General features: G+C 37.6%; 1 protein-coding gene across 1 annotated transcript in view; it reads left to right on the forward strand.

The window, feature by feature from the left end:
• NBAS (NBAS subunit of NRZ tethering complex) overlaps positions 1 to 13,115 on the forward strand; it is a 308,614-nt gene that overhangs the window by 14,903 nt on the left and 280,596 nt on the right. Inside the window, exon 7 of the mRNA XM_043469328.1 lies at positions 11,309 to 11,442. Coding sequence (XP_043325263.1) covers positions 11,309 to 11,442 — 134 coding nt within the window. The remainder of the gene's footprint in view (positions 1 to 11,308; positions 11,443 to 13,115) is intronic.

A 13,115-nucleotide genomic window follows, 5' to 3' on the forward strand; every position in this document is an offset into this window, starting at 1 on the left:
CTGGCTCTGCTGCTTTTTAGGTACTAACCTTGGATGTGTTATTGATACTTTACGTCTCTGAGCCTCAGTGATCTGTAATACAGGTTTAAACCTGTACAAGGGGTTGTGGGGAAATGATGTGAGCTTTTATATACATATATATATGTGTGTGTGTGTGTATGTATATAAATCTCTTAGAATAATGTCTGACATACTGAGTACTTAGGAGACATTAAGCTATTGTTATTGTTACTAGGACTGTAAGATGTGTTTAAGCTCTTTCACTTGTGCTCCGTTGACTGTAGAATGCAGCTCTGATTTTCTAGTTCAGGAAATAAGACTAGCTCTAGTCTGCCTGTCTGTCCTATGAGATGCCCCTGCATCTGTCAAGCAGCTGGCAGTTTCGAGCCCCATTGTGCTTTTTATACCATGGTGGTGATGGTTCCGTTAGTCTAGATGCGTCCACCGTTCTATTTAATTAATTAGCTCCGCATGTTTTAGTTCAAACGTCAGCTTTTTTGGGCAACCTTGTTTTCCTTGGCCTCTTCCTCATGATTTGCGCATTTTTTCTTAATGTTTCTGTAGGACTTTTTGTACCTGTATCATTGCACTTAGCCTAATTTCCTTTCCTTTTTCAATTGTTGGTTTGCTTGTGTGATTCCTTATTAGATTGAAGGCAGGGCTTCTCTGTTACTGAACTTCTTTTTCTTCGTTCTTGGTCCCTAGTTGGTGTCTAACACATAGTAGGCACACAGCTTTTGGCCATATCAAGTGGATAATGGTATTAGATAGCTACTAAAGTGATTTTGTAAATGAATCTATAAACATAGTGTATTTCCTTGTTTCTTGTGAGTTAATTTTGTAAGTTCATGTGTGTGTATGTGTGTGTATGTACATATACACATATATGTATGTATTTCGTATATATTATACACATATATAAGTTTGTGGGTAATTGTCATGATACTCCTGTTTTTTATTCCTGTTGTACACAAGTGTGTATACATATCACAGTTAGAACTATAAGGATAGATAAGAAGCCATGTTTGCTTAGTACCTTTTTGAGAATAATAGAAGGCGAGTAGTTTTTGTGACTTTTTATAACTTTGGGGTTCCAGGTTTTTCTCAATTTGCTTTCTATAGGTTTTTCACCAGCACTTACTGAAGTGGACCATGTTTGGAGTAAATCAAGTATAAGGATCAAGAAGTTCCCAGAATAGTTGGGGATATTCAGTTACCTTTTCCCCAGTGATTCCCTCTTGTTGGGTTGGGGCTTGGGGACCGTGTGTTGGGCTTCTGAGAAGTGTGCTCAGAGTCTAGGAATGATCCAGACACTCAGGGCCCCTTTGAGCTTTGACATTAGACCCTGCTCTGAGCCTGTATGTAAACCAAGAAATCTGTGAGTTAACATGAAAATGGGAAGATTAACCCTTCTGTATTTCAGACAACTTGTAACATTTGTTAGAGCTTTTACCGTGTACGGGCCCGGTACCTGGTGGCTTAGCTGGTAAAGAATCTGCCTGCAATGAGGGAGACCTGGGTTCAATCCCTGTGTTGGGAAGATCCCCTGGAGAAGGGAAAGGGTATCCACTCCAATATTCTGGCCTGGAGAATTCCATATAGTCTATGGGGTCGCAAAGAGTTGGACATGACTAAGCGACTTTCACTTTTCACTTTACTGCGTACAGTTAATGTGGCAGCATGAATGAGATAATAATGCTTTGAGAACTAATGTTTTATTTTGTTGGCTTCTGAATGTGTGAATTTATGACTTTAATGCTGCATTAATGGCTTCTTTCCATTTCATATAATGTGAGGTAATGATCATTTGCTTATCATCTAACTCATCTTTATGGGCATAACTCTCATCTGCCAAATGATGTTTCCTGTGTATGCCTGGAGAGAAGGAGCCAGATTGTTGTTACTGCATTTCTGAAACTCATTGTAGAGTCTGCAGGCTGAAATAGGAGCTATTTGGTTCCACTTCAATATTTTTCAGTTATTGTTTGATAAAATATATGCTGCTTGAGGATGTTTTAAATGTGGATTGCAACTTGTTTTGGCTGTGTTTGCCAGGCCATAAATAGTAATTCCATCTTCTCTTTCTCTCTTGAATCAAGATTTAAAAATAGCACATGGAATTCAACATTTTTAGAGCTATCCTATGTGTTTTCTCATGTTTCTGAGTTTGAAATACGATAACCCAGAGCTTCCTAATGCTGAGCAGCAGCTTGCCTAGATGTAGGTGGGCTGAGGTCCCATCAGTTGTCCAGTGGCCTGGTGGCCCTCTGACAGCGCGAGCTCAGGCTGGTTGCCTCCCGTTTCCAGCAGCCTCATCTATTTACCTATAGGTGCCGTGCTGCTAAGTCGTGTCTGACTCTTTGTGACCCCCGTGGACTGTAGACTTCCAGCTCCATAGCATTTCCCAGCAAGAATACTGGAGTGGGTTTGCCATTCCCTTCTCCAGGGGATCTTCCTAACCCAGGGGTCGAACATGCATCTCCTGCATCGCAGGCGGATTCCTTTTACCACTGAACCACCAGTCACAAACACGGTATTGTATGTGTGTCTTGACAGGAAAAATGTTAGGAAGCACAGGCCGTTTGAAGCGCCCTGGTTTTGAAGTGAAACATTTCTCTCTTGACCTGTGTGATTCAGGAGCCTCAGCTTATATAGCTTTTTTATTTCTTTTCATGAATTTTAATAAATTTTTTCATGTTGACAAAACACATTCTCAGTAAAAGTTTTAGAAACTGAGAATGAGCAAAAAGTAGAAAATAAAGATAAGCACGTCATCCAGAGATAAGTATTACTAACATTTCATGATTTGTTCTTTCAGATGTTTTTTTCTCTAAGTATTTTTACTGTAGATATGTTCTATGAAAGTAAAATGTTTTATAATCTACTTTCTTCATTTAAAGATTAAGTCTTCTGGGTTGAAGTTAAAGAAGAATTTCCCAAAGTATCTTTAAAAAAAATTTTTTTTTTAACTGAATAACTTCCTGTGTTAGGACATAGGTCTCCCAACTACCAAAGTTATGCAGAAAGTGCCCATACATTAGATCTCTGAGCAGTAAGTACCTCAGTGTTGTACTTGATTTCACCAGCAAAGTAGAACATTCATTAGGCCTTTGTGTAGATAATTGTGTATAACAGCTTATTATTGTTACCTATCTATGTCTGTGGAGATATAGGTTTATAGATTCTTATTTTGGCAGTGCTTTTCTGGTTTAGCACTGGAGTAGTGCTGGTCTCAAAAGATGAGTTGTCAAGTATTCCTTCTTGTTGTCTTGAAGACTTTGGGTAGAAGTGGAATAATTTCTTAATTATTGGTAGAATTCACCAGTGAAACTAGAGTTTTGTGGGTAGGTTTTTATTGATAATTCTTAATTAAAATTTAAAAATAGATATAAAGCTTTAAAAAATTTAAACATTCTGTTGTTTTAGTTCCCATCTTTTATGGAATTTCCCTCTAAATTTTGCCATATATTGGCGTAAAGTTGTAATGTGTCCTCGTTACCTTTTATTTTATGTCAGATCTGTAGTGATGTTCCTCTTTTATTCTTGATATTGGTAAATTTGTATTCTCTTTTCTGTTGATCAATCAAGCCAGAGTTTTACCAGTTTATTAATATTCAATAAAAATAGATTTTGGTTTCGTTTTCTGTTCTCTTTTTTCGATATTTGCTTTATTTCTTGTCTTCTGACTACTAGATTTAATTTGCTTATATTTGTCTAGATGGAAGATGGAAGTTTAGATCCTTGACTTTAAATCTTTTTTCTTCTGTAAGCATTTAAGCGTGTTCTAAGATAAGCATTTTTTGTTATTATCTAATTTAATTCTCTTGGGATTAAAAACATATTTAATGTAATTTTAACCTTTTAAATTTATTAAGGCTTGATTTATGCATAGCATATTATCTGTATTCAAAAGAATTCTGTCTTCAGAATTTGATTTTTGCATATGGTGCAGATATTGAATATAGTGGTGTATAAGTGTTAATTACATTGAACTGGGTGTCAGAGCTATTCACACTTTCATATATACTAATTTTCTGTCTAGTTGTTCTATCAGTTCCTGAGAGAGGGTTGACATTTCCAAATATAATTGCATATTTGTTTATCTTACCCTTAAGTTCTATCAGTCTTTATGTATTGATATTTAGGGGTTCTAGTTTTTAGGTATCTGCACATATTATTTTGTTGTCTTGATGAAATGGCTCCTTTGTTGTGATGGGATATCCCTTACTATTTCCAGGAATACTCTTTGTCTAATATTATTCCATTTTGTCTAATATTATAGTTGAATTCTGTTTTGTCTGATATTATAGTTGCTCTTGCTTTTTTATGATTAGCATTTGCATGACCTATCTTTAGCTCCTTTTTTGCATTTATCTGTGTATCTGTAATGAATGTACCTCTCTTGGTCTTGTAGAAAGCATATAACTTGAGTCATGCTTTTTATTCTTTCTGACAATTTCTGTTGTTTAATTGTAATATTTAGAACATTTACGTTTAATGCAGTTTACTGAACTGGTTAGGGTTTACCATCTTATTTCTCTTTGTCCTGTCTTGTCTCTGTTCCTATTAGCATTTGTTCTGGGATTTACAGTGTACATTTAAAAATTATCTTATTACACAGTGTATATCTCTTCCCTCCTACTCCTTTATGCTGTTGTCTAACTTTTTAAATAAATGTTAAACCTCTACAGTATATTATTATTTTTGTCATGTAACTAAGGAATTAAATAAGGATGAATCTCTTTTTCTTCTGTTTTCCACTTCTATTATTTTCAACTTTTTCTTTTTGTGAAAGTTTCCATTTGATAGTGTTTCCCTTCAACTTGAAGACCTTATTTAAAATTTCTTGTCATGCAGGTCTGTTGATCTGAAACCGTCTTGGATTTTTGCCTTCATTTTCTTTTTTTCTTTTGGTTTGTTTTTCTTTACTGAACATAATTATTTTGCGATCCATGATATAGTAGATATTAATAATTCATCCCTTTTTTGTGGACTAGTCTTACATTGTATAGACATACCACAGTATTTATCCATATGCCATATGTTTATCCATATGGGTTTTTTAAAAAAATAAATTTATCCACTTTAATTGGAGGTTAATTACTTTACAGTATTGTAGTGGTTTTGCCATACATTGACATGAATCAGTCACGGGTGTACATGTGTTCCCCATCCTGAACCTCCCTCCCCATCCCATCCCTCTGGGTCATCCCAGTGCACCAGCTCCGAGCACCCTGTTCCATGCCTCGAACCTGGACTGGCGATCTGTTTCACATATGGTAATATACATGTTTCAGTGCCATTCTCCCAAATCATCCCACCCTCGCCCTCTCCCACAAAGTCCAAAAGACTGTTCTATACATCTGTGAATCTTTTTGCCTTCATTTTTGTAAAATATTTTCTCTGGATATAGAATTTGAGGTTGACTATTTTTTTCTTTCAGCTCTTTAAAGATGTCATTGCATTATTTTAATGGGAAATCAGCAGCCATTTCTGTTACTGTTTTCCTGTAGGTAATGTCTCTTTTTTTCCAGTTGCTTCTGAGATTTTCTCTTTATCACTGATTTTAGAAATTTGACTATCATATGACTGGACTTTGTTTTTCCAGTTTATCTTTCTGTAGGTTTATTGAGCCTCTAAGATCAGTGGATTTGTAGATTTCATCACTTACAAATTTATGGGCATTATTTAAAATTCAGATATGAGTTAAAATTCCAACTCTCTTTCCTGTCTTCTGGCACTCATAGATTGGTTGTGATTATTACACTGGTTACTGATATTTTATTAATTTTTTCAGTTTTCCCTCTCTTCTTTAATTTGGGTAGCTTATTTTGCAAAGTTTTCAAGGTATCAGTTTAGACTTTTTTCCCCCTCTGTAGTGCTTAATGTGCTTTTAAGTCCATCTAATGTATTTTTCATTTCAGGTATTACCTTTTTCATTTCTATAATTTGGCATTTTATAGTTTCCATTAGATTCTGTTGATTCCCTATTTACTCTGTTTGTTTGTACTTTTCTTTGTATCCCCAAATATGTTTTAATAGCTGTTTTGAAGTCGTTGTCTGCTTATTCCTCGATAAGTATCATTTCTGGGTATATTTCTATTGACAGTTTTTTTTTTTTCCCCCATATTATGTGTTATACTTTCCTGCTTCACACACTTAGCAACTTTAGATTGTGTGCTCAACATCACAGGTGCTGTGTTACAGAGTGTCTGGTATTTGTTATCTTTTCTTAAGAGAATTGCATTTTGTTCTGGGAAGTTAATTTCTTTGTGGATTGGCTTAATTTTTTAAGACTTCTTCAAAAGTGTTGTAGGATATGGTTTATAGTAGCTTTTATTTTAGGATTAGGTCAGTTCTACTTTAAGATGAGGGCTTTCCATGATCTCTTAGAAATGCTCACAGTGTTCAGTGAAGTCTCTCCACTGTGACTAGCTGGAACTCATTACCATTTCAGATCCTTCCCAAACTCTGATAGTCGTTCTCCCTCTGATACTTATCCTTTCCAAGTGTGTGTAACGTTGTGTTTGGCTAATGACCCAGGGGTTCCTCTTTGCAGACTTCCAGCGTTCCTTTTCTGCCTTACCCACTTTTGTCTGGAAGGCTGCCTTGCAGATTCTAGTCAGCTTGGTAGCTCCAAACTGTAACCTTCATCACAGTTCAGTGAGACTTCCATGTCCTGTTTGAGGTCTCACTTCATGCATCGTAGTCGAGAAAGTGCTTCCTGGCAGAGAGCGAGGGCGAGCCTGGGGCTCACCTCATCCGTTTCCCTTTCTCCCTGTCATCACATCTTGTCCGGCTTGTAATAAAGCATCTGAAATAGTTCTTTGCCTTATTTTATTTTTATGGTGGGAGGCCTAATCTGAAACTAGTGACTCGGGGTTTTTTTTTTTTTTCTTTCTTTTAATTACAAAAGCAGTACATAATTGTAACAAATTTAAATAATGAAGAAATAGAAAAGTAACAAGAAGATTGTATAATCTTAATCTGCATTCTTCATAGAAACTTAGTGATTTAATATAAAATCCTCTATGCTCATATAAACTTGTATATACAAGGATTGACTTTTTTCTTTGGTTAAAAAAACAGCAAGATCATCCTATGTATTTTGTTCTTCAACTTGCTTTCCCATGTGTTGTACTGATGACGTCTTTTCCAGTCAGTGTGCGTAGGTGTAATTCAGTCTTTTATTTTATTGAAATTTTCTTTTTTTCTTTTTGGCCTAGTATGTGCCTTGTGAGATCTCAGTTCCCTCATCAGGGATCTAGCCTTTGCCCACTGCAGTAGAAGCACAGGTCTTAACTTCTGGACCACCAGGGAAGTCCCTATAATCCAGTCTTTTAAATGTAGCCACAGTGTTCCATTGCGAGAATGTGAACCCCATTTTATTTATCTCTTTCCCTATTTGTGGAAATTTAGATGGTATACTGTGGCTTATTTTTTTCTTTCTCTTCTTATCTTTGTCCCTTTCCCCTTCTAACAGTGCTGGAAAAGACATCCTGTTTGTTCATGGGTGTAGAATTCAAAATGTAGCTACTTCCATGTTTCCTTCCTGAAGGTTATACTTTATACAACCATGTAAAAGGTATGAGTGAAGCCATTCTTTTTCCCCTATCAGCACCATAAGTTACCCATTTTCTAAAATATCATCAGGTTAGCAGAGGGGAAAAAAGCACCTCATTTCTAACTTGCATATCTTTATTTATAGATAAAGCATATGTTAAATGGCTATTTGTGTGTGTGTGTGTGTGTGTGAATTGTTAGGTCATATCCTTTTGCCTGTATTCCTCTTGGATTACTTGACTTTTCTTTATTGACTGTGTCCTTATTTGACTATTCTCTTATTATTTCTAGATAGTATGAATGTTATCCTTTGTCATTTATTGCAGATGTTTTTCCAAATCCATTTGTCTTTTAAATTTATTATGTCTTGTTTTCACAGAGGTTTTTTTTGGTGGGGGGGTGTGGTGGTAACCACTCTTGTCATTCTTTTTTTCCTTTGTAGTTTCAAACTTTCTTATGCTTTAGAACTTCTTTGTTCTAGGATTGTATAATTTTTCTCATATCTGCTACCAGCACTGTTCAAAAATGTTTCTTCGAACATTTAGATAATTAACTCCTCTGCGTGTCTTCTAGTCCTACTAGTTTGTTCTTGCTCACCGGTTCTTGATGTCAGAGTCAGAGAATGTTTAGGAGAGAGTGTTTATTGAACCCTTGGTGATGGCCCCCGTGGTCACACCCAGCCGTTTTACAGCAGCACTGAGGATAAAGCCCAGGGTTCCTTATTTTAAGTTCTTCCCCTTTTCCATTTCTAATCTGGGTACATGGGCACTGGACTGCAGTGTGCTTCTTCAGCCCTGGGCTGCTGTTGTGTACCAGCAGAGTCTGAGGCGCTGGTGGTAAAGTTATGAACAGAATGGACACAGCATCTGATGTTGTGGAATTAATAGTTTAATGCACAAGACAGACAGTGAGAAGTAGACATATATACTGATTTGGGATAAGGGCTGTGAAAGATATGAAATCACTGGAATGGAGGAGAACAATGGGGCCTAGAGGCTGCTGAGACAGGGCAGTCAGAGAACGCTGCCTGAGCAAGTGAGGTTTAAATGGAGATGTGAGAGATGGAGAGGAGCCCGGGATGGGTTCAGCGGGAGAGAGTTCCAGGCCAGTGGACGGAAGCTCTGAGGCGGAGGCAAGCTCAGCAGCTGGTCCTGAGTGAGAGCCAGTTTAAACGGCTTCTCCAGGAATGGGGTAATTGTCAGATTGCTGGTGAACTCTTATCGTCAGCCTTCTTGAATACTTTCAGAAAACTGTTGACACTGGCTTTGTAAAAATCTGTGCTGTTCACTCCTCTCTAAAATCACACAGAATGCTGGAAAAATCTGGTGATACCATCTTCATTTTCACATTGTTAGGTGAAATTTTATCTTGTGGTGAAAACATCTTTATTTGGGTCAGAACACATGCTGAGTTTTCTGGAGCGGCTGGTTATAACTAGAAGTGATAGTAAAAACAAATTCCCTTCAGATGGGGCTTATTTCAGACAGATAAAGAATATTGTACGTAAATCTGTTTATCCTCCTAGAAAAATGAAATAAGAGGAAAGATCTGTTATCACAGGTAAAACAGAAATAATGGAAAAATGTTGTGGTGTTTGTTTAGCACATTAATATTTTTCAGACATTAAATTGTCCTCTTGCTGGTGTTCTATAGCATCTGTGTGTATATGGGTCTCAGAGTCTTGTGTTGTTATCATTCTGTGCTTAAATTTACTTACAGGTTTCATTATTTTTTTTTAAAGCTATGTGAGGACAGAGAAGTGACTTTTTCACTTTCTTGTCATCTTAAAAATTGCTTTTCCAAAGTGTATGCAATTCTTTGTTAGGGTTAAAATTCACTAGACTTTCCTGTATTCGAGGGCCTCTCTTGGCTTTTTTAGTATGCTTTTCACCCTTTGAAAAATAGAGTGAGGAAACTCATGGACGTCTGGTGTACTTTTCCCATGAACAGAACATATTTTACATATGAGGGATAAGAGGGAGGTTTGAATTCTATAATATATCTTTTAGGTGGAAAAAGACTTCAGTTATATAATTCATGTTTAATTGTTTGTTAGTCCCTAAGGAATGGTAAACCTTTACCATTATTACAGATTTCTTTTGGGCTTTGCTCGTTAGTGAAACATTTTGTTCCAGGTCCTGGGATGGCACTGTCGAGTAAGACCTTGTCTCAGACACTTGTGGGGAAAACACTCATGTAAGCACGTTGTCTGATGTAATAAATGCTGAGGGACTTTTGTAGAGCATATTTGGGGGCACAGAGAGGAGGGCAGTTTGTTTTGACGAGTGTCAAAGAAGGAAGAGGTGACAGTTTGTTACCACAGGTGGCTGTCACCAACAAGAACCCTTTGAGTAACCTTGAAGATGAACCTTCTAGGTAGAAACAGCAATGTGTATGGAAGATAAAGACTAGAGCGTGCGTGCATGGTTTGTTTGCCAGGTGGTGGTGGTACTGGTGAGTTTTGAGGTGTATGATGGAGGAAGGGGTGGGAGGTGAACTGGAAAGCCCTGAGGGGACCGTTGGTGAAGGGCTGTTCACGTCTGTGGAGGAGTTTGGACTTGATTTTGTTGGAAATGGATAAGCACCAGGGATTTTAAAAGAGCAGAAGAATGAGCTCTGGTCACCTTTCTCTTTGATGAAGATAACTTGGGATACAGTTGAGGAAAGGTTAGAAGGAAAGAGCCTGAAGTTGGGAAGACCTGTTAGGAGGCTGTTATGAGAATCTAAGCCAGAGATGATGAGCCTGCATTGGGATATTAGCAGAGGAAGAGAGAAAAGGTGAAACATTTCAGACACACTTCTGAGGCAGTGATCCTCAGGCTAAATCCAGGCTCTGGCTGAGGGACTGTGCCCTGTAATGAAGCCAACACTGCGTGGGGGAGTGGCAAGCTGAGATTCTGGGCTTTGTTCGTATCCTGACTCCTGGCGTCACCTGGAGTCTCCTAATCATTTGGAGTTTTTGTTGGTCAAGGCAAGGCACTGGTCCTTCCTGGTTCTTCAGTTCTGGGATTCTATTATGGTGAAATGGAAGCAAAGGAAACAGCAGAAACCTCAAACCAACCTACCACAGTTCAGAACTGCACAGCCCCTTTTTCTTTTGCAGCCGGTAGCCTTTCTATTATTGTACTGAAAAATTTGAAACAGAAGAAAAAATCAGGTGTTGGATTAGTAAGATGTTGATTCTCTTAAGTTTTATAATTGTGTGATTGAGAACAAACAGTTCTTGATTCACTTGCCTAATATGTACTTTTTCTCTAATGCTGTGTTGATATAATTTTCCTTTGTTTTTCTTCAGCATCTGTATTTGAAATAACGTATTTAAAAGATAAAATATGTATCTAAAAGATTGGCAGTTGAAATTTTCTTTTTTTTTTTTGCTTTTGGAGGAACTTAGCTCCCTGGATTGGAATCATTTTCTGCCCATTCTCTATGCTCTTGATCTCTGTTAATTTCATGAGTATTTTAAGGGATATCATTCCTGGGCCTTTACCTGATGGGGACACGCTCAGCATTCAGTAGACCGCTGGGTCAGTAGACTTCACTCTCCAGTAAGTGGGGCAAAGCTTGCCATGGTTCACTTTTGCCCCTTTTCCTTGAAGTGGCTTTTTGGGAGCTGTTCTTTTCTCCTGAATGGGAGTGTTAGAGACCTTTAGGAAATGATGTCATACTTGAATACTCTTCTTGCTGCAGAAACTGTATGTTAACTATCTTTATAATGTTAAAAGCACTTCCTTTTTCATTCTAGTTCCGAAAGACCCAAAACCGCAGTGGAGGCGTGTGGCATGGAGTTACGACTGCACTTTGCTGGCCTATGCTGAAAGCATGGGAACTGTGAGGGTGTTTGATCTCATGGGAAGTGAGCTCTTCGTTATTACTCCGGTATGGACATACCCAAAAACTGCCTTTTATGTATAGGTACTTGAATGAATGAGTGAATGTGATGAAAGAGGAAATATAAATCAGGATAATAAGCTGTGGAGTTAAGATCTTAGATCTCGTTAGAGAGCTGTTTGTGAAATATGTCTTCTTTGTGTTTTGAAATGTACCTTGCAGACATCAGTTCAGTTCAGTCACTCAATTGTGTCTGATTGTTTGCAACCCCATGGATGCAGTATGCCAGGCTTCCCTGTCCATCACCAACTCCCGGAGCTTACTCAAACTAATCTACCATTATTACAAGATGGTAGTAAGTCAGTACTAAATAAGAGGTGTGGAAAGTGGTAATAAAGTTCCAGTGAAGGAAAGAAGTCAGTGGGCCATTGGAACAGAACCAGCCTGAGAGGAGTTAGAATTTGTTACCCTAAAGGGGTGGAAATTGAGAAGGAGGGTGAAGAAAAAAAAATTAATGGTGGTAGTAACTTATATTTGTGTAGTGCTTTGTATTTCATTAACGACTGATGTATATTCCTGTGTAATATTCACAACACCCTTTGAGTAGACTGGGTACATGTATCCTCATTTTACAGTTTAGAGAATTTAAACTGTGAGGAAGTAAAATGACTTTTCCCCTGGTAATCCAGTTAATTAGTGTCTCTTTTAGGAATTCAGTGCTTTCTTTTTTTTTTTTCTCTAACTTTGTATCCTTCCTCAAGTGAACAAAATACAGGGGCAGGAAGAACAGTGGTCCTTATTCTGGCTATATTTTATAATCACCTGTGAAGCTTTATAAAGAACAGAAAATGAAACAAAACAAATTACTGGATTTCCCAGGCTACACACAGAGAAAGTCTGACTTAATTGATCTGAGTGGGACCTGAAGGATGTATCATGTTTCAGGTCTTAAAACTGATTCCAGTGAGAAGCTGGGAGTGAGAACCAAGGATATAGAGAATGGTTTCTGTTCAAAAATGAGTGGAAAAACTTGAAAAAGGACACTGTGCTCATGTTATAGAAGTCCTGGGGAGCCAAACAAAGAAGGTTTAATTACTGTTTACTAGAGTAGTACTGTTTGTGCTAAGTCACTTCGGTTGTGTCCGACTCTTTGGGACCCTATGGACTATAGCCTGCCAGACTCTTCTGTCCATGTGATTCTCTAGGCAAGAATACTGGAGTGGGTCGCCATGCCCTCCTCCAGGGGATCTTCCCGACCCAGAGATCGAACCCACGTCTCTTACATTTCCTGCATTGACATTGGGTTCTTTACCACTAGCGCCACCTGGGAAGCCCCAACACTGTTCAAAAGAAATTTAATGTGATCTGTATATGTGATCACATGTAATGTAAAATTTTTCAGTAACATTAAGTTTAACAGGTGAAATTAATTTTATTTAACATATCCAAAATGATTACACATTGAAATGACTATAAAAATTATCAATGAAGTATTTCACATTATTTCTTTGGTACTAAGTCTTTGAAGTTTGGTGTGTCTTTTTATGTTTTTAGCTTATCTCTGTTTGTATCTATCAGATATTCCACAGCCATATGTGGCTACACTATTGACATTTTATTGAGTGGTTCTAGACAGTGAGGGTCCACTCAGGGTGGTGAATGTGCTTCCTGAGGTGCACATGCCTCCAGGTCTTTAGCAAATATAGCCTGATATTTACTTG

Source organism: Cervus canadensis, chromosome 5 (genome assembly GCF_019320065.1).
Source record: "Cervus canadensis isolate Bull #8, Minnesota chromosome 5, ASM1932006v1, whole genome shotgun sequence".
NCBI lineage: Eukaryota > Metazoa > Chordata > Mammalia > Artiodactyla > Cervidae > Cervus > Cervus canadensis.